Genomic DNA, 21,109 nt, shown 5'->3' on the forward strand with positions numbered 1-21,109 from the left:
AGAGAGCCGTGACCGTACGCCTTATAGCCGTGACCGCATCTCTGTCGAGCCGTGACCTCATCCCGGATAGTAGAACTGCATGGGCTGGCCGTGCTGCAGTCTGGTTGTCCTGAACGTTTTGTTGTAGATCGGTTGTGCTGATGTCGGGTGCCTTTTATCTTTTTATCCAATGTTTCAAACATTTTGGTGTAAGAAGAGAATTAATGCCTTTCGATAGCATGCAATGGCCCTCCATAATATGGGAATTATTGTCGAAAGATGTGCGGGCATCGCACACATAGCCATTGTAGTACATACGATAGGATTACTCTGTAGAAGTCAGTTTTCCCTGCGTCAAGAAAGGTATCTAGGACAATGGAGAGCTTGCATGACTGTCGCCATATAGGTCGTGATTCGCATGACCGTCGCATTCCTGATTGTGTTTGCATTAACTCTTTGTAGGCACTGCACCGGATAATGATGGTATTGAGTTGCGTTTAGACATGTGTTGAACCTTGATCGTGTGGCTGTGCTGTGTAGAAGGCGCCGTATTAGAGTTTTGCATGCTCTTATTTGGTAGTGAATGCCGCGACTTTACTGTGTTACATGTTTGTAGCTCAAGTGAGTAATTAAACCAGTAAAACGCCTTTTGGGCGAAGAACGAGCGAGCGAGATAGTGAGCCCTGCACGTGCAGAAGGGCGAGAGGGTACTTCCAACGGGCTTGTGCAAAGCACCCTTCTAACCGGTCGCTAGCGGTGTACCAAATTTGAACGGAATCGGCCCAGCCGTTCCTGAGATCTGGAAGCGGCATTCTGCACGTGCGCACGTGCAAACGGGGTCCAAAATGACTTTTGCACGCCACCCTACTAACCGGTCCCCAACCGTGTACCAAATTTGAGCGCAATCGGCCCAGCCGTTCTCGAGATCTGGAAACGCCCCCTGCACGTGCGCACGTGCAGTAGCACCCTAACCGCAACACATGGGAATGCATTGCCTGGTGGGTGTCTACCTGTATGCCAAGTTTCAGCGAAATCGCCCCAGTAATTACTGAGTTACTGAAATGGGAACAAATTTGGCACCTCTTATTGTTGTATTTTGCACGTGCAGTGGGGGTCACTCACATAGATGAAGAGTATCCGACCTTTGGTAGAAGGGATGCAGCTACCCTATAAAAATGATCGCAAGACAATCGCTCAAGCCGCTGCTGAGATATGGGCCTCTCAGAATCATTACTTTTGCAAAACTGCTTGAACACCCTTGACTTTTCACGTGGCACGTGCCACGGCGGTCACTGAGATGTATCAAAAGTAGTCAATTACGGGGTAGAAGGGATGGGGCTACCCAGCAAAAAAGACCGCAGGCCATTCGGTCCAGCGGTTGCTGAGATATAAGCCTCTCAAAAGCGTTACAGGCCGGGCCGGGCCGGGCCGGGCCGGGCCGGGCCGGGCCGGGCCGCTCATACTGAGATTTTTCCGTTATATTGAAAAGACTTCGCTTCGCTCGCTGCGCTCGCTCGCTCGTAATTAGGTATTTGTTCAAAGACAAACATATCACCATTATTGTTATGCTACGGCTAAATGATATCCATTTTTGATGCATTTGGTAAACCAAAAATATAAACACTAATTTGATATTTGGTATGTCTTAACCTGACGCTACCGCGCATTCGCTGACGCCACAGCTACTGTTTTGCTTTGAGAAGAGCCATGCGGCGCAGCATAACAGTCAGGCGCGAGCATCTGCTGCCATCTATTGGAAGCAATACAACTAAGAGATAATGAAAGTAAATAGTAATGATTGCATTGCAAAGGTGTATGGATTCCCTAATACAATCGCTACATAAACGGTAAACCTGACATAAATGTAACCTAAAAGCAAATGTAAGTTGAAATGCAAATGCAACATCAAAATACTCCAGATGCAAATGTTCCTAACACGAATCTTCTCTTCACAGTGTTCAGTCGAAGGAAAAATAGTTGATGCTGACAGTTCACCTTGAATTGAGCCAACTTTTATTGAAAACTGAATGTCTCTAGTGCGCTCCGGCACTAATTCATTTTCCCCTGGGACCGTTTATGGTCTGCTATGCACGGAGCACAAGATTAGTTCAACCGTTTCGAAAAAAGCGTCAAAGAATTGAAAGTCTTTTCTTGTCGCTCCGATCCAGTGCGTTTGCTCGGGTACCTCGAATTGCTTTGTGTCATTACTTATTACAACAAATAATGATAAATTTATTTGAACAGGAACAATTAAAAGCTAAGAAAACAAACCCAGTGTGCAAAAATAATTTCGCCACCAATGTTACTCGTCATCAACGATCGCAGTTACCAGGTAGCGCTACGACATAATCAAACTGATGTTAATAAATCGTAACTTTTTCGGGGACCAATCATCAACTTTGATGTAGCGCGGCATGCAAAACTAATTATCTTTTTACGGAGCGAGCGAAGCGAGCGGAGTCTCATACTGAATTAAGGGAAAATCCTGAGTATGAGCGGCCGGCCGGCCGGCCGGCCGGCCGTGGGGACGCTCTTCAAAAGCTAATATCTTAGGAACGGGACATCCGATTGACAAGCAGTCTTCTTTACTGAATGTCACTTGGACGTAAAAGTTCTGTGGTGTGATGGCCACCATGCGTTCTTGCCAACCACCGCACGTGGCGCGTGGTAAAGTTGGACATTTTTTAAGAACCCCCAAAATTGCAAACTCAATAACGGCACAACGGCTGGGCCGATTGAACTGAAACTCGGTACACAGTTAGGTCTCCGTCAGATAATTCATCTGCATGTGTTAAGGTTGGGGTGCTGCTGCACGTGCGCACGTGCAGGGGTCGTTTCCAGATCTCGAGAACGGCTGGACCGATGGCGCTCAAATTTGGTACACGGTTAGTGACCAGTTAGTAGGGTGCCGTGCACAAGTCAGTTGGGACCCATTTTGCACGTGCGCACGTGCAGGGTGCCGCTTCCAGATCTCGAGAACGGCTGGGCCGATTGTGCTCAAATTTGGCACATCGCTAGAGACCGGTTAGTAGGGTGCCGTGCACAAGTCAGTTGAAGGTACCCCCTCGAAATTTCGCACGTGCAAGGCCCACCCTCTCGCTCGCTCCGTTAGTCGCCCCATAAGGCGTTATACTGGTCCTACATGCCGGGGTATGTCTTTAGCACAGCACGAGCCGGGCAGTAAAACTATGACCAAGAAACTGTCGGTGTCAAAATGCCATGTTATTTGATAGGCCGGGCAGGAAACAAAAGTTTACTGCCCGGGTTTACTGCCCAGGGCAATGACCTCTTAACTACAGTTTATCGCATTAGCCCAGGGGCCTATAATTGACAGGGAATGTATAATTGACATCATTATTGCATGATATTTGCCGCGTAAAATTAGAAAACTAACATTTTTTGGTAAAAAATATCTGCTCTGCTTATCAAGGGTTTTGAAATATGTTGTATTGGTTACAAAGTCGAAATTATAATCGAAAATCGTTATCGCTTGTTGTCTCTTATCTTCGTTTGATATGTCCACTGATACCTTGGGCCTAAGTTATTGCGTTATTATTTGACAGTTGTAGTCCTTTCCTCGAAACAAACATGTTAAATATGGAAAATATAATGTATTTCACGAAAGTTTAGCCATAGGGCATCAACAAAGTACGATTACATAAATAAAGAAAAGATTCTTGCAAGAGCACTGGAAAATTCACGTTAAATCACTAGGAATGTTATGCCTTCTTCTTGTTCTTATGTCGTGGCAAATTATTCATGTATTATGTTCCTTGGATATCCAGTTGTTGTGCCATTCTGAGTTAATATTTTCAGAGACGATTCCGTTTGAAGTCAGGTATTTTGATGCATTTTCTTCTATGGATTTCCTTCAAAGCTTTATCCACAGCAGCAGTAGCGCAATCATTGTTAGGAAATTATGGACAAAACAATTGTATAAAAGTCACCAAAACCTGTCAAAATGTTTTAATAGGCATGCGGCATGTAGGAAAAATCTTACTGACCTAAGCCGTACGAAATTATTTGGAAACTCGGCTTGCAAAATTTGACTCCGGCCCTCGTGCTCCGCACTCGGGCCTCCGTCAATTTTGCAAACCTCGTTTCCAAATAATTTCGTCGGCCCGGTCAGTAATATATAATACTGAACGAGGCCGGTGTAAATAAATTTTCAAGACCGAGGTCCTTACTGAATTTTTGAACGAGGCCGAAGGCCGAGTTCAAAAATCAGTAAGGACTGAGGTCTTGAAAATTTATCACCGGCCGAGTTTGGTATGTATTTTACTGTATGCCAACGATAAAATAATTGTCTAGACCGAAGCTCTTAGCCGTTTTTTGAACGAGGACATCCCAAAATGTTGACTTGGTAATTCGTTTTTGACCGTGGTCACTTTGCTTACACCAGTTATTACCACACCTCTCAGGCTAATGTATTTGAATAGGCCAGGCATACAGTAATATATATTACGTAACTTAAGAAATGACAATTATGGGTCGCTTCCGGTGTGCGATAGATGCGTGGGGGTATCCAGTAAAGTTCAACATAATTTACTTAATTAAAAAGTGTTATGTAATGCAGGCAGCCGGTTGAATGCGACGTGGCGCAGAAAAATCGACAAAATAGCCATCAAACACTGCTTATACCCTGCTTAAGGTCTCCAAAGTCAATCATACTTTGGCAGCAGCGGAAGCTCTCGCAATCTACTAACACGACTTGACACTATGCATCTCAAGTCTCAACTCAGGGAGCGCTAAAAAAACTCTCCATCGCTCAGGAAATGAAATAGAGACGGTGATCGAGATGAAAATAAAGTCGGTCATTACGGAGCGAGCGAAGCGAGCGGAGTCTTACGTAGAATAACGGAAATTTCTGAGTATGAGCGGCCGGCCGGCCGGCCGGCCGGCCGTGCGGACGCTTTTGCGAGGCTTATATCTCAGCAACCACTTGACCGATTTACACGCGGTAATTTTTGTAGGGTAGCTTCATTCCTTCTACCAAGTATTGGACTATTCCTGATGCATGTGGGTGACCCCTTATGCACGTGCCACGTGCAAAACGAAGAGGCGTCCGTTTTGTAATTGTTGCAATATCTCGGTAACTACTTGGCCGATTGCGCTGAAAGTTGGCATGTAGGTAGGCACCCTTTAGGCACTGCATATCCATGTGCCAGAGTTGGGGTGCTGCTGCACGTGCGCACGTGCAGGGGTCGTTTCCAGATCTCGAGAACGGCTCGACCGATTGCGCTCAAATTTGGTACACAGTTAGGGACCGGTTAGTAGGGTGCCGTGCACAAGTCAGTTGGGACCCATTTTGCACGTGCGCACGTGCAGGGTGCCGCTTCCAGATCTCGAGAACGGCTGGGCCGATTGTGCCCAAATTTGGCACGTCGCTAGAGACCGGTTAGTAGGGTGCCGTGCACAAGTCAGTTGGAGGTACCCCCTCGCAATTTCGCACGTGCAAGGCCCACCCTCTCGCTCGCTCCGTTAGTCGCCCCAAAAGGCGTTATACTGGTAGCATGTCAATGAAAAAATGCACTTGTACACGAGGATGCATAAGTAGATGCTGGTCTATCAATTTACATAGCTGTAGAAGGGGAGTCCATAAATGCTAGTTGGATGTGAGATAAAACAAAACGCATTAATTACGGAGCGAGCGAAGCGAGCGTAGTCTTTCCTTAGATTAACGGAAATTTCTGAGTATGAGCGGCCGGCCGGCCGGCCGGCCGGCCGTGCGGACGCTTTTGCGAGGCTTATATCTCAGCAACCACTTGACCGATTTACATGCGGTAAATTTTGTAGGGTAGCTTCATTCCTTCTACCAAGTATTGGACTATTCCCGATGCATGTGGGTGACCCCTTATGCACGTGCCACGTGCAAAACGAAGAGGTGTCAGTTTTGTAATTGTTGCAATATCTCGGTAACTACTTGGCCGATTGCGCTGAAAGTTGGCATGTAGATAGGCACCCACTAGGCACTGCATATCCATGTGCCAGAGTTGGAGTGCTGCTGCACGTGCGCACGTGCAGGGGTCATTTCCAGATCTCGAGAACGGCTGGACCGATGGCGCTCAAATTTGGTACACGGTTAGGGACCAGTTAGTTGGGTGCCGTGCACAAGTCAGTTGGGACCCATTTTGCACGTGCGCACGTGCAGGGTGCCGCTCCCAGATCTCGAGAACGGCTGGGCCGATTGTGCTCAAATTTGGCACATCGCTAGAAACCGGTCAGTAGGGTGCCGTGCACAAGTCAGTTGGAGGTACCCCCTCGAAATTTCGCACGTGCAAGACTCACCCCCTCGCTCGCTCCGTTAGTCGCCCCAAAAGGCGCTATACTGGTAATTAACGTTAGCACACGACTACGAACACTCGGATGAATCGCAATCGATAAGTTTTGCATATCGTTGTAATTTGATGAGAAGGCACTAGGGGAGAGCGGGGCCAGTTGAACCACTTTTTATATATTGACATGCACAGCGAGATCTAGTTGTCATATCGAAAAATGCACCATGCCATGAAAAAATATGCTCTTTTGGCTTTATTTTAAGATATGTAAAATTACGTTTCAAACATATTTTGCTGCCAAACGCATTCTTATAAAACAGCTCTACGCCCGTTTCAAATGACCCCGATGCGAGGGTCAATTGAACCAGCCCATGGGGTCAATTGCACCTATCCTTAACAATGGGATGTTTTCCTCTTTAAGGCCACTTTCTTAAGGAGATATTTTGTCCGGTTTACTTTTCCAAATGCTACATTCAATAGGTCGCTGGAAAGCTAAAAGTGCAAAGTTCCTCATAATAGGTGATATAAAGTACAAAGACTATGGTAAAATGGGCGGATGAGAAAAATGAGAAATATATCAGGCTAAAGTGTGCTTTCAAGCAAAAGGCTGGAGAAAAAGGGGTCAAAAATTGAGCTCTATTAAACTACTATTTCAGTTTAAAAGCTCATTTCAAAGGTGGACTATTTCCTTTAATGTTTACAGCTCCTGAACAATAACCATTGCAAAGGTCACCGGGGTCCATTGAAACGGCCTGTGGCCCTGTTTCAACTGACCCTCAGAGAAGCGTTTCAATTGACCCCATCCGCTCCCGCCATCTCGCACGCGCCGTAAAGCACATGTAAAACGAGCTGGAGGGACGGCATCATGCTGAATGAAGGGCCAAATAAGGTGTTATTCCGGAGCCAGGAGTTCTTCTTTCAGCAAACAAAGGTATATGAGATATCACAAAATATTCCTAAAAACGATTTCTCCCAAACGCCCCTCAAAAACACAAAAACAAGTGTCAAATCAAAATTACCGTCCGTTTGCCGCCCAAACGCCGTTGACAAAAGAAGTGGTCGAGCGCGGATGCGCAGTGGTGTCGGCAACGCCATATGTTGCATACTGTTGAAAATAAAGCCATGTTTCATCTGACCCCGTGTTTCAACTGGCCCCGCTCTCCCCTACGGCATTACTGCGATATTCGAACAGGAAGACACATATGTTATGTCGTATAAAAAAATTAATGTAATCCACGACGCCCATCCGAGGTGCATCATAGTAATGTCACTTTGATCTATGAAGGTAGGTGTATTCAATATTCATTATGCAGTTGCAGTCTAGTATTTCATTTTGATGTGAGTAGATTTGTAATGGCATCGTGTGGCATGCTTCGGTGCAATATACCTTTTTAGATCTATATTGATGTGCATGATCAACTGCGAGTGTTAATACATTTTTATTTCGGTACATAATTTATCAATAGAAGATGCCACGTCTATATAACAGGCTCGGAAAAATAAGGGTTTCTGCTTGAATTCTTTTGCAAAGAAATAGTGTACTCCAAAGAAAGAAATGTGCAGTCCAAACCATTGTTTCTCAATTTCAGTCTAAAAAAGGACAATCAATTTTCAAGCAAGCATATCAAACTTATTGACAGATCTTGATTGACAGCACCTACCTATTCGCTGCACCTACCAAATTTACTGCTGATAATTTAAATTTACAGAGCAACAGTTGGATGAACGAGAACTAACAGGAAAAACGCTCTTCTTCCAGGCGCCTAAGGACGAAGAAATTGATATCGATCTGAACGATCCTGAGGTGATGAAAGCTGCCAGCAAGATCCAAGCGTCTTTCCGAGCACAGTTTGGAAAGAAGAAATAGCTGAACTCGTTTATTTGAACCGTAGACCCTTATTGCTGGTATTCGCCTTTCAATAACATTCCAAAAATTCAACCTTAATAATTCATGTTCCCTGTAGGATCTCAATTTAACTCTTCCAACAACTCGAATGTAAATGAAGTACGTAGGTATATTTCCTATCAGCAAGTCCTCAGCATTCCAACGTATGGAGTGTCAGCCTTGTGCGCTGCGTGGCCTTTTTATAAAAACAAATTGGTAGTACGAGTCCTTAGGCATGAGACAGTTTGTCACTTATTCAGACGAGTACATCTCTGATATATTATATCGTTAAATTGTTGCATAAGAGGTTTGTTACAACAACTGTGGTACCCGAAACAATAACGGTCTGTCTACAATATAACAATATATTGTTCCATGTAGGTACTTGATGTACCTCTTCTATTACCTTTCCTCCACAGAAGCATCTCTCTTTATGGCCCCCTGACCATAGCCGCAATTAAATGACGTGAAACTGAGTATCGTTATTCACCATTTTCAATCCATTTCCAATCCCAATCAGCATTATAGGAGCGCTTTATTGTAAAGTGCGTCCGTTACAGCTCGAGGAAACGGCTCCTTCACACGTCCTATCTTTCGGGTCTCAATAAACAGCGGCGGCATCTCCCTAATTATGACGTCACTGGCCCGAAATGTGACGTCACTGATCTGGGAGCTATGACGTCAGCAGCCCGGAGTGTAATGCCATCAGCCCGAAGTGCGGCATCACTGTGACACCACTGAGCCACTGAGTATTACGTCGCTGTACCGGAATAATGACGTCACCGACCCTATGAATTATGACGTCACTGGTTTTCCAGCCCAAGTCCGTGGCCGGCTGCTGACCGGACGGTGTGGTGCGCTGTGCCGCTCGGCCGATACCCTCGTGTGTTCTGCCGTGTTGGAAATAAACGCCGACATTTATCGGGGGGACTATCTTTGGCTGTGACGGAGAAGCGGCGGTGCTAGGCGGTGACGTGTTGAATATATCTCGAGTGACCGCTGGTACAGACAGGAGACAGAATAGGGGGTAGGTATGTGTGGGAGCTTATCTGATGTTTCGAATTCGTAACGGAAATATGAAATTTATAGTGGTAGATGTAGGGTGGCTTTCAGATGCTTCTTGTTAAATAGTAGGGGAGAGTGGGGTGGGTTGTATCAGTTTTTACTCCGAGACCCATAACCTCGTAACTATCCGTGATAAACTCATTATTTCCATACTATCCCCTTCCTTGATTCTTCTGCTTTTTTGTGCAAAGTAACTTTTCCGCTACCTCTACCAGTTTTTCTTCTACGGTCTCCCGAATAGAACAATGTTTTTGATACAACTTGCCCCATGGCTTGGGTGAGTTGTATCACATGGTGGGGTAATTTGTATCACTATTTCATGTTTCAGGGAGAGTGCTTGCTACTGGTTTTGAACATAACAACAACATTAAATGAGGTTAATACAATGCATAGGTATGCTCAAAGGCTTCACTTTATTAGACCAAACTTAGGTCAATGCAATCCGAACGAAACATCAACAGACTAGACGCAAAAGTGGCCCGTTAAGAGCAAAGAAGTCAACACATTGTGCCGAAATGGAACGAGCATTGACTTGCTACCTACAAACGCGAGCCAGGGCTTAGCTTTCGCGATCAAAAGCAACATACCCATACATACATACATACATACATGTTACAACATACCCCACCCGGCTCTGATACAACATGTACCTAGCCGCCATCTTGGAAAAAAACATCCTCGTGCTAAAAAAACAGCGGACAGCTGGAGAAATCCGTTTTCACTCACGCAGCCTTAGAACCTACCCTCACCACCGCCACGGAGATCTTTCAAATTCGTGCACATCTAAATGCCCAGAACACATATTTTCTTGCAACTTATTTTTTTAGAATGACATTAAAAAAACATAAAATCGGCTCTCACCTCGAGACGCGTCCACTGTGGGACCGAAAGATACGCCCCGATGAAGTCGGAGGCATTTTATTACTTATCGTTCGCAACCCACCATCGCATCGGTGACACAACAAAGCAAGTCCCCATAGTTTATTCAATAAGGAATGTTCATTTCAACACGAAATACCGCATTGGTAACGGCTCATCAGGCCACAAACTGCACCGTTCCGCGCACAGCCACATCTCACTGCTTCTTCTTCTTCTTCTGCTGCTGCACCGGAGAGTCCTCTACCGGCCAGAGAAGAAACTTGAGTGAGCCGATACCGAACGCCAGGGTCTGCAGTAGCCAGAGGACGCGGGTGACGCCGCCGATACCGAGCTTACGGCAGCGCCGGTGGGCCACCACGCACTCCAGACAGTGGATCAGCGGGATGGCGATCAGCCTGCGGAGGAGGTGGTGGGTTAGATACGGCACGGACGGATCCGATGAAGCGCATCGGAGGTTTATATGAAAGGCATGGAGCCTCTCTAGTCTATACATCTGGCTTCTCTGACAAAGATAAAAAACGAAAAGCTCTCAAATAAATGGCCCTCTTGGCTGTCAGATCTATGATATTTTAAATATTGTCGGATAAAATTTACTCACCCCTGTTTTCCGTGGATGCTGTAGCTGGCATGAGCGGTCTGAAGCAGAGCTGCCAGTCGAGCCGGCAGCCAGGTAGGGATCCAGGGCCCTCCCAGCCAGACGGCCTGTGGCGAGAACATGTACGAAAGGTCAGCGCCCGCTCAGGAGTTGGCCACAGGTGGTAGATATGAGGGGCGGTGTGAGGGAGAGGTTAACAATTATACGTGCGGTAGGCAAGTTTAATACACAGAGATGCTCATTGCTCACAGCAATAAACGATGCACCGTCCACTGATGAATTCAGAAGTGTAACAATTAAAGAGAATCTTACGTTTATAAGTGCAACTCTACATAAATAATCGGAATTCAAAACCAACAACGTAGTGAGACGTCCGCCCGAAGCAATGTACATGATAGAACATCAGACCACAAAACCACCATTTCGGCAGTACCCATCCAAAACACCAGCAGTAACACCGTCCTCACAGCAGACACCATTCACCAATCAACAACTCGGCGACACTCACCGCCAGAACGTAGTAGAGCAGGAGGGTGACGATTGCCGTCCTCGTCTCGGCCACCTTGAAGTAGGTGCTGGACACCATGGTGAACCGTCAGATGGACAAAGTAGGAAGGACCCTGGCAATCGAGTAGTGTGGAGGTCAGGGCTGAAAACAGGTCGACTTTGCCGGTCAATGCCGATTATGCGGAGAGAAAATGTGAGACACACATGGCAACGTTTCGGGAAATTGACAAGGGATACGAAACTTTAAATGGGCTAGAAGTGCTTGTTGCACCGCTTAGCGCTTATTTCCTACCCGAGGTGCATGTTGTCAAGGTACGATTTTGCCAATGGTTTAATTAGCGACCAACCATTGAGTGCACATGAGCCTCTATGAAGGCCACCTTACCGAGGCCTTTAAAAAGCCATTAAATCTGACAAAAGTTGCATGCAATCAACTATGTAGTATCTTGGGCCTAAGAAGTTCTTAATGTCATATTCATTCATTTCATATCATGCATTTGCACTAACATTGTCATATTTATTTACCATTCAATGGCTTTAAACTTAAAAAATATATATTATATGACATAACTATCACACTTCACGGATAGTACACATCATCGTCAAATGCTAAATCAGCAGGTCTGAAGCTTAAATTTGCTCGTATACTAGATCAACAATGGATGTTAATGACGATTAGTGGTGACTAAATTGTTAAACGGAAATGCATTAGGTACAAATAACTTACTGCGGAAGAGCGGAAAGGGCGAAAAGGCAGGCGGACAGCCTTACCTGACCCTGCTGGTCCCTTCCTATCCGCGCTTCAGACGTCTAGCCACTGCGCCGGCACTTACTGTTTATCTTAAAAGATCGACTCACGCTCACAAGCCACACCTCAGACCTCTCAAGAAGGTACCCAGATAAGATACAGCAGATGCCGGCGCCCGGCGGGCGTACTAAACCTGCGCGACACCTGCCGGTCATTCATATGAACTACATTGATATTCGGCCTCTGGCAGCTGGCGCCACCTATAACTACGGGGCCGGATATGCGTACTACCAGGGCCCTGCCCAGGGCGACCCATCTATCATCACTGATCAGACGGATGGGCAGCGCCGGAGGGCAGGCGGAGCCGTACTTGGAGAAGTCACCCAATCAGCCTTGGCTAGATACGGGCACCGCTCGGCGGGGCTGGCGGCACTCGACGTGAGCCGCTGGCCCGTGAGACGGACACGGACTTGGGACTCGCCGGCGATCAGAGCTTATCCCAGACGTCATCGACCACTGTCGGAGATTGTCGGCCGTCGGCCATGAATCTCAGGACTAGGGCGACGGGCGTTGATGCCATGATAATAGCGCAAAAGCTGTTGGCAATCAATCATGAATGCACCTGTGACCTGAGTTTGGAAATCGTGGATAACGTTGTTGCATCTCACACCCGTTCTAAGCAAAATTGATCGGATAACTTGATATTCGCCGTCAGAGGGCGACTTGGTGTGAGAAGTGAACACATAGCAAAATTTTGACAGACTGTGCCGGTAGGCATAATACACGTCTGACGTCACACACGTTAATGTTGCTTATCGACCAGTACCAGCTGTCCACGCGAAATTATCTAACACCACAAACAATGGCCCCATCGAACGAAGCATGGCACATCTATCCTCTATCTCTATCTCCTCTAGCTCTATCCAATTAATGCTTCAACCGCATTGTCTGTGGTGACCGCAACTACGCCACATAGTAGCCCTACACGAAAAATCCCGCCGCCCTCCCGTCCCTTCCCCGCCCGCGGCCCAGGGCCACCGAACTCACCGACTCACCGTTCCCCTCCCGTCTCCAGGGCCGGTCGCTGTCCGGCCGACCCGGCGGCACCCCTCCCAAACGCGGCGAGTTTCCCGCCACGGAGAGACGGTCACGTGGCAGCCGCGCTCCAGCGAGCGCGCGCCAAGGTCAGCCGCGACGGCGGGAGAGGCCGGTCGGCGCGCCGGGAGGGCGGGGGCGCGCGATGGCGGGAGCGGAACACCGGCCACCGCGCGTCACTGAACTGGCCCGACCAGTCACCGGTGCGGCGGGGACGGACGGATGGCCGCCACCGGCCCTCGCCGGACCGACTGGCCCGTCCTGAGCCCGCCAGAGGCGATGGGAGTTCATGGGAAGCGCCGTAGGTATGCGAATTAGAAACCGGGACGGCCGGCCGGTCAGACCAGAAACCGGGAGACGTTCCAAGGCGGCGCGGTATGCACGTGCAATGGTGTGACCGTGCATTCAGTAGGTATGTCAACGATATTTCTCTATATTGTGTCGCGAGCGGCATAATATATCCCACATTATGTCATATACGGCACACCCGAGTCACCTTGTCAGACGAAATGTATGATACCGCTAAAACGATGGAAGTTCGTAATAACTACTCAACGGGATGTCCGAGCACCCGCTCATTCATTGACATTTCAGAGTTCGTTGAAGAGGAAATCTTGCAGGGAAACACCAAATTCCAGGCAATAAATGCAGTCATTTTTAATGAGACGGTCTGGCGTTTTCCCCATCCAACACGAGACAGAGAAAAAGTATAAAAAGAGACGTCGAATGTGGCATTGCCTTATATGAGTCATATCTGATGCGCGCTTGGAACGAATTTTGTTATGATTAGCAGTGTTCGAGTCTGGGTCGCCTATCTGGCAGTTTGCACTGTCACACCTACACCACGCGCCGGTGCGCCCAGTCACTCCACCAACCGTGACAGTCACATTCCGCGTCACTTCCGTTCTGTTCAGCCCCCATCCGTTACGGGGGGGGGGGGGGGGGCGACCGACTGGACTGCGCCACTGCCCGGGAAGTTGCGCCCGATTTGGACCGCAGCGACCGCGGTGGTATGTTGCAACTGCACCCAGCCGCCGCCGATCGGACTGCAGACAGCTCGAGGGGGCAGAGGGCGCTCGGTCGCGGGGCGGATCAGCCACGGGCGTGGCAGAGTCGCGGCGGTCGCACAATCGGCCTATCCGGTACGGCGCGGCTCACGGGCTCCTCGCAGGTCCCTGTCGAGGCAGCTGATAGCCAATCTGTGCTGAGTGCGGCCGGGGGCCACGTCAGCCCGCGAGCGGCGCCGGCCCCGCTGACGGCGCTGATTCGGCCCCGGATAACCGCCGCCGCCGCCGCAGCAGCGGGGATATTTGCAGCTCTCGGAAATGGCAGTCCCAGGCGAAGACACGGTGGCCGGTCAGACAGATTGAACTACATCACATCTCAGCCACACGTGCTCGTGGCTCGTGGAGCCGCTGTGGGCATCTCACGATGGTGGCACATGCCCCAAGGCGCCCGGCATGCTTCCCCGAAGCCGGTCAAGACGCCAGGCTGATTTACGGCCGTGTTGCCTAGTGCAGATGCCAGCCTCGGGATGCGGGCACCGGCAAAATAAACCTTCGCTTCACTCCGCAGAGTGCGGACTTTAACCGCAACAGTTGTCAGGGGCATCAATTTGGTCGCCCACGCAAAAATTGTAGCTACCCGGACAGTGTTAAGTTCAAGAAAAAAAAAATAAGATAGCTCGGAGATTAATCACGTTTGACAGAAGCAGTAATGCGCATCAATGTAGACGGTGGTTTCCAAAATTGCTTATATGCCCGCCTCTTCATTTGCCAAACACATTTTCACTCTGATCTCAGTCATATATTACCATGCTCTTCACGCTAAATCACTGTTAAAATCACGTTTGACTGACATTGGTATCGGCATGTACCCTCCACTTCTGGCGAGCCCTAGCCCGCTTTCACAATACGCCTAGCGCCCATAAATAAAACCAGAACCACGCTGGAAACGCAAACAGAACGCATCACGGGGGAACACGGAGAATAAATGGTGGACACGAAGAGCGGTGACGACAGCGCATGGCGACGATCGCGGCTACCGGGCGACCCCAGCTACCACAGTGGAGACGTATAAAAATCAGGAATGTAGAGGACTGAAGGTCTCGGCCCGCCAGTTGGCGTCTGGCGCCGAGCCGTCCGCCGCCACGCCCGCACCGCACAATATAGCACCTATATTGTCACGATGCTCTGTTGTAATACGGCACGCACCGGTTGTTCCGCTGCTCACTTGGACGTCATCATTGTGACGAACTCTGCGGGACAGAGAGAGACAGGTGTTAATATGATAAACAAGAGACAGGCCAATATACAGTCAACTTTCCGCTCCGCTGACCTTACACGGTCGGAGCAGCCCATTCGCCACGGTGGCGGTAGCAGCCAGAGCTTAGCCTCGCTATTATTAGTTCATGTTAAGCCGCTGGCGTAGATAAATGACGCTGCGGTTCGCTTTAATTGGCTAATAAATGAAACACATTTTACCTTTATTGCTCACCCAGCCGTCACTTATACAACACAAAAAATTCCAGCATAGTGGCCCAGTTCCTACTCGAAATATCCCCCCCCCCCTCTCCTCCAGCTGAGTACAGCACAAAAGTACACTAGGTACGATAGAAGTATCCCTCCTGCCCTGTGGTACTGACCTTCGTAGTTGACCTGGCCGTCTCCATCGATGTCGGCCTCCCGGATCATCTCGTCCACCTCCTCGTCTGTCAACTTCTCACCCAGGTTGGTCATCACGTGCCTGACGACAAAAGACAACGAGGTCAATCAATGAAAGACGAAACCATAAAATAAGGCAATTGTGCGGGCATTATTCGATAGCAAAATTTTTGATTTGGCTGAAAGACTAGTCACTCTTTTGCTCACTCTGTGCCCAATTTCACCTTCGGATTTGTCAGATAAGCATTGTTCCGATCGGAAATGCTTTTGTAGGTCAATGCACGATTAACGTTTAGCTTTTAGTTGGCGTCTCCGGTCATACGACGTCCACACTGCTAATTCCAGAGAAAGAATGCAGCCGTTACGCTGAAATGACGCCATCCCTCAGGAATCTCGGGTGGTCTGTCTCCACCGGCGGCCATTTGGCACCTGAACGCACGCCAGGCCTGGCCAGACGGCCGTTAGAGCACCGTCTGGGAGCCAGCCGACTGCCAGTCACCAGAGGCCCGCCCCGGCCCGACAGTGAATAGACCAGCTGCACTTTAACCGCCACCTGTCAGCCGCAAACGCCTGCACAAGTGTAGAAACTGAGTGGCATCAGTAGTGGATGCGTGGCAAAGCTATTTAACCTGTCTGTTTGACGGAACTGATCTGGTATTCAGAAAGTAAATCAACAGTGGAAAGTTACTAAGTTTAACACCGGTTCCACAATCAACATGTCTCGCATCAACGTGTTGCACTTTTGAGCATCATTAAACCGCAACATCGCATTGGCAAGTGGGCATCATTCATGAAGCGTCATTAAGTATGCTGGCAACGTCGCATTGCTACCTGCTATCGCCTACTGCGGAAATGTGGCCCCTTCATAGGAAGCGCAACAAGTGACTGCTCTTAGCCTGAACATAATTGTTTATAAGTGTAAAAAACTAAGTTAAGGGCAACTGCTAAACTTTGTTAACGTTAGCCCTAACCGTGCTGGACAGTCTCTAGTTTACGCCCATGTGACCAACGCTCGACATGTGACTGAATGCCTTTGGAAAACAAATACAGCCGAGTGCAGCTAGCCGAGTGCAAACAGAGCTGTTCATATTACAATCCTTCCTATCCGTCCTGGCACACCGGCCGACCGTTACCACCACCCCTGGCGCGACACCCTCGCGCCAACGGCTATACATAATGCAGCACCCTGCGGCCGAGGCGAGTCAGTGCCTCGACCTTGGATCAATACGGGCATGCAGGGGTCCGTTACCGAAAACCGCACTACCGACGACACGTCACAGCGGCAAACAAAACAAACGCGAGGCCGCGATCGACTGAGCCCCCGGTAAACCGTAATGTTATCGCAACTCCTCCGATCTATATACATAGAGTACGGAACCGGCATGGCGTTTGACCACATTTCCTGATTTTACAACCCACCTGAGCTCGGCAGCTGAGATGAAGCCGTTGCCGTCCTTGTCGAACACGCGGAAGGCCTCCCGGATCTCCTCTTCTGAGTCGGTGTCCTTCATTTTCCGCGCCATCATGGTGAGGAACTCGGGGAAATCGATGGTGCCGTTTCCTGCAAACGGTACAATTCCATGAGACGATACACGTTGTACGCTGACACTGATCGAAGGTGGGCACATTTCAATGCACCTGTGCCGAGTTCCCCACCCTACGCCATCTCAAAGCCAGGTATGGACCCCCCCCCTCTTAAAAGTTTGGAAGACCACCAGCGAGTGCAACCCGTCATAACTCTGTCATCATTCCCTACTCCGCACCCCACGGTGCCGCGTCAGTATCCGGTCAGGCGGAACTCTCCCGGCGACCAGCGATGACTCATAACCGCACCGCCGCACCCCGCAAGTCACCACGCCCTAGAGAGCCGGCTATCGCCGCGGTCTGAACGAACTCGTGATCCAGATCGAAAAGGCGCTCACCGTCCGCGTCCACCTCGTTGATCATGTCCTGCAGTTCGGCCTCGGTGGGGTTCTGACCCAGGGAGCGCATCACGGTGCCCAGCTCCTTGGTGGTGATGGTGCCATCGCCATCCTTGTCGAACAGCGAGAACGCCTCCTTGAACTCGGCGATCTGCTCCTCGGTCAGCTGGTCGGCCTGTTGAATCAAAGATACAATTACAGGTGGAGAGAATCGAATGAGAGATGGTTACATTATCCACGCAGTATAACTGAAATCAATTTTGAATTGGTCTTAGTTTGGTACCTCCCAAGGCTATATAAACCAGGTAGAACGCTCCCGACGAAAAAGTGGTGACAAGCGATAATTAGTAGCCGCGACCCTCTTTTGTTCAAAACTATATCCGCAAGCAGCATTTACAGGCTAGCGGAAATCGACCAATCGGCGTTCGGCAATACTCAACGCTGATTGGCCCGATGCTCGTGACGAAATTGCGGGGGACTGCAGCTATTCCCCTATGGCGTTTAATAGACTTACGGCTTTTGAAGGGGATTTATACCAGTTTTTGTTGGGTTTGAGGCCATTTTTGAGCTTGGATATTCTTTCTGTGACTTTTGACTGTGTAATAACGACATTTAATCATAACATTTCTATATACTACCGGTGTCACATCGACCAAAAAGACCGTAAGTACATGGGATAGACGGACCACTGCTGATGGGGCCACACATGCCGGCGTGTGGTCATCGGAGGCCCATGAGGGCTCGACATAGGCCCTTCATGGGTCGGTATAGGCCCGGTGGGTCCAGTGCAAGCCTATCAGGGGCCGGTGCTGACCCAACAGGGCCCAGTGACATATAATGTAAGGCCGTCTAGGGACGTTGAGGGCTCATGGGGGCCATATAGGACCAATAGGGACCACATAAGCCAATCAGGGGCCATTTAGGCCAATAAAGGCACTTCAAGGGACTTGAAAAGGTCATTCAAGAGCTGTGGTGGGCCCATGAGAGGACGGCACTGGTCCAGCAGGTGCAGTCAGGGGATGTTGTACGGGTTTCTCAGTGGCCCATTTGGGCATATCAGTGACCAATTTAGACCCAGCAGTGGGCTTTGTAGACCTATCAGGGGCTGGTGATGGTTCATCAGGGGCCAGCGTTAGTCCATCGGGGCACGGCATATGCCCATCAGAGGTAATTGCGAGCCCACGCTGAACAATGATGGCCCTTCAACGGCCCCATGGATCTACATTGACCCATGGGCCATGATGTGTCATGTATGCCCCTATGACAGGCCTACTCAGACCCCTGATGGACGTTCCCGGCCTCTGATGACCCTATGCTGAATGCTGATGGGGCTCTAAGAGTCTCCAATAACCCTTCGTCACCCCATTATTACCATACGCTGGCATTAGGGACCCCACATCAGCCGCAGGGCAGTCCGTACCATGACAGCATGTCTTTTCGGCCGATATTTCATGGGTAATATTTATCAAAATCATGATTTTATGGTGCCATTATATAGGTAACAGTCATAAGAAATATATTTCAACTCGAAAACAGCTCGAAACAGCATATAATTTTAAAGAAACCCCTCCGAAATCCAAAAGCCTATTCGGGTCCATAGAGAATAACTGCGGTCCCCCGCAATTTCGTCACGAGCGTCGGACCAATCAGCGTCGAGTACCGCCGAGCGCTGATTGGTGAATTTTCCGCTAGCGTGTAAGTACTGCTCACGGAACAAGAGTTCGTCGACAATCCTCCACAAACGTCTGTCACCATTTTTCATAATGCTAAACAGCCGGAGCGTACCCCCCTGGTACCTCCTATCCAATGCCTCAATTTGACATTCGTTGGACCCAATTTTAGCAAAATGGAAACTGGCTCAAATTCAACTGGAGGCAGGACATTCCCAAGGAAGAATAAATGTCCTGCGCTGCTCCAATAACGATTCTAGACGAGGATTGAGCTTGACTGATACATGTAGATAGAAGGCAGCAACAGATTTAAGCGATTCCAAATCAGAAAACGCTAAGAAGGGCATCCAATTTTGCTTCATTTTACCCCTCTTCACTGCGCGGCAAACCCGACGCACCGTCACCGCCAGCTCAACGGAGAGGCCTGTCCGAGGTACCAGAAATGAAGGGCATATATCCAGAAATTAGCTATCTTTTAACCGGATCAATCTCACCAGCCTGGGTATCCAATCTCAAATCCATTCCATGTCGGCACTGCGGCCATCCGGTCACCGCGAATCGGCACTTCACTTCTAAACCATCACACTTGATTTCACACAAACACCAAGTGCAAGTTGCCGCCATATCCATACGTACCATGGTGATATGATTTGCTCGCGACGGCACACCTCACACGACACGAATTCAAACCGAACTGAGCCACGGAACGAAATGCGGCGAGCAGTTTCCCGCGCCGACCACACCGCCTCGGTCGCCGTGCGCAGGGTACTACTTTCACACACTGCTACACAATCACGTGAACAAGAAAATCCTCGCTATTTTGTGCATGAAAAGTGATGGTTAACAAAGAAATCATTTGTTGCTGTCATTTAAAACAAAACTTTACGTCTTTTGAATCGCAATATTCTAAAAACTCTTCGAGCACTTGGTACTATATTCTCCCGGTGTGTGGTAGTCATACGCGCCGGAGCCGCTCCTGCTCTCTGATTGGTCGATTCTTTACTGCAATGCGACACTCGGTGCCCGCGCGGTCCCGGCCCGCACCGACGCTGTTCCCATACAGCCGATGGCGGAACCGGTCGGCATCTCCAAAGATCGGAAAGCCGTCGTGAATCGTACGCACGCGGCACGGATTAGGGAAAGATGCTTGGTTTCCACGATTTGAGTGCCAAACTGCGAATTAATTATCATCGCTTGGCTCACTTGTGTGGTAGAAAACGGTTTACGTTATCAATTACAGACGAAACCCCTATTTTTTCTTTAACCCGCGCCCTGCTGGGGGGGGGGGGGGGGGTGTTTGACAACCCCTTTGTGATTTTTCGCGAATATCTCAAAAACGGCGGCGCGGAGCGCCTCCGTTTTTGGTACACCTTATCATACATCAATTCTACACATGTTGTAAAAATTTCAGACCAAGGTCATTCAAGGTCAGGTCACCAGGTCACTTGAAGTGACCTCACCTCATAAAAAGTTTCAATGTCTGTCATAGCTACACCGAGTGACCGATCGCTTTGAAACTTTCAGCGATTGCTAAGAGCAATAGCATGTACAAAATGTATATCTCAGAATTTTGATATCGATGACCTAAGGTCAGATCAATTTTGCGACCTCCCCATTATAAGTCAGTGGGAGAAAATTGAAATGCGCCTCTTTTGGACAAAAGACATTATAAACAATCCCAAACACCGAATTACAAGTGGTTTAGACACACTGAACATGAAAATGGTGTCCGTGACCATTCTTTATGCCCTGAGGTCATCTTAGGTCACGAATGGTATCTAACAGTTTTTCGCAAATAACTTTTGATTGAGGCATGCTAGAGC

General features: G+C 48.8%; 3 protein-coding genes across 7 annotated transcripts in view; 1 reads left to right on the forward strand and 2 right to left on the reverse strand.

The window, feature by feature from the left end:
* Positions 1–9,069, forward strand: part of LOC122390661 — a 37,711-nt gene extending 28,642 nt beyond the window's left edge. Inside the window, exon 5 of the mRNA XM_043383815.1 lies at positions 8,017–9,069. Coding sequence (XP_043239750.1) covers positions 8,017–8,124 — 108 coding nt within the window. The 3' untranslated portion in view covers positions 8,125–9,069. The remainder of the gene's footprint in view (positions 1–8,016) is intronic.
* A 1,040-nt stretch (positions 9,070–10,109) lies between these two features.
* On the reverse strand, positions 10,110–13,217 carry LOC122390660. Of its 5 annotated transcripts, none has more exons than XM_043383814.1 (4): positions 12,992–13,217; positions 11,190–11,301; positions 10,685–10,788; positions 10,110–10,481 (listed from the first exon to the last, which is right to left on the reverse strand). In XM_043383814.1, the coding sequence occupies exons 2-4, from the start codon at positions 11,265–11,267 to the stop codon at positions 10,283–10,285; spliced, it is 381 nt and encodes a 126-aa protein (XP_043239749.1). In that variant the 5' UTR covers positions 11,268–11,301; positions 12,992–13,217; the 3' UTR covers positions 10,110–10,282. The 5 variants fall into 5 exon arrangements, with proteins under 5 accessions (XP_043239749.1, XP_043239748.1, XP_043239747.1 ...); XM_043383813.1 differs by having other exon boundaries at positions 12,984–13,175; XM_043383812.1 differs by having other exon boundaries at positions 11,190–11,330; positions 12,984–13,004.
* Positions 13,218–14,815: 1,598 nt separating this feature from the next.
* On the reverse strand, positions 14,816–20,216 carry LOC122390648 (calmodulin). Its single transcript, XM_043383791.1, has 5 exons — positions 19,923–20,216; positions 17,617–17,791; positions 17,114–17,255; positions 15,676–15,776; positions 14,816–15,288 (listed from the first exon to the last, which is right to left on the reverse strand). The coding sequence occupies exons 1-5, from the start codon at positions 19,923–19,925 to the stop codon at positions 15,260–15,262; spliced, it is 450 nt and encodes a 149-aa protein (XP_043239726.1). The 5' UTR covers positions 19,926–20,216; the 3' UTR covers positions 14,816–15,259.
* Positions 20,217–21,109: the final 893 nt, after the last annotated feature.

This window comes from Amphibalanus amphitrite, unplaced genomic scaffold (assembly GCF_019059575.1).
Source record: "Amphibalanus amphitrite isolate SeventyFive unplaced genomic scaffold, NRLGWU_Aamphi_draft 000404F_arrow, whole genome shotgun sequence".
Taxonomy (NCBI): domain Eukaryota; kingdom Metazoa; phylum Arthropoda; class Thecostraca; order Balanomorpha; family Balanidae; genus Amphibalanus; species Amphibalanus amphitrite.

Excerpts from the sequence above, each read along its gene's own strand:
- LOC122390648 (XM_043383791.1), bottom strand. Across the intron at positions 17,256-17,616 it reads CAACGAGGTGGACGCGGACG|GAAACGGCACCATCGATTTC; the intron begins GTGAGCGCCTTT and ends TACCGTTTGCAG. Across the intron at positions 15,289-15,675 it reads CGGCCAGGTCAACTACGAAG|AGTTCGTCACAATGATGACG; the intron begins GTCAGTACCACA and ends TCTGTCCCGCAG.
- LOC122390660 (XM_043383814.1), bottom strand. The coding sequence starts at position 11,267 with ATGGTGTCCAGCACCTACTTCAAGGTGGCCGAGACGAGGACGGCAATC. Across the intron at positions 10,789-11,189 it reads TGCTCTACTACGTTCTGGCG|GCCGTCTGGCTGGGAGGGCC; the intron begins GTGAGTGTCGCC and ends TTCTCGCCACAG. Across the intron at positions 10,482-10,684 it reads AGCATCCACGGAAAACAGGG|GCTGATCGCCATCCCGCTGA; the intron begins GTGAGTAAATTT and ends CCTCCTCCGCAG.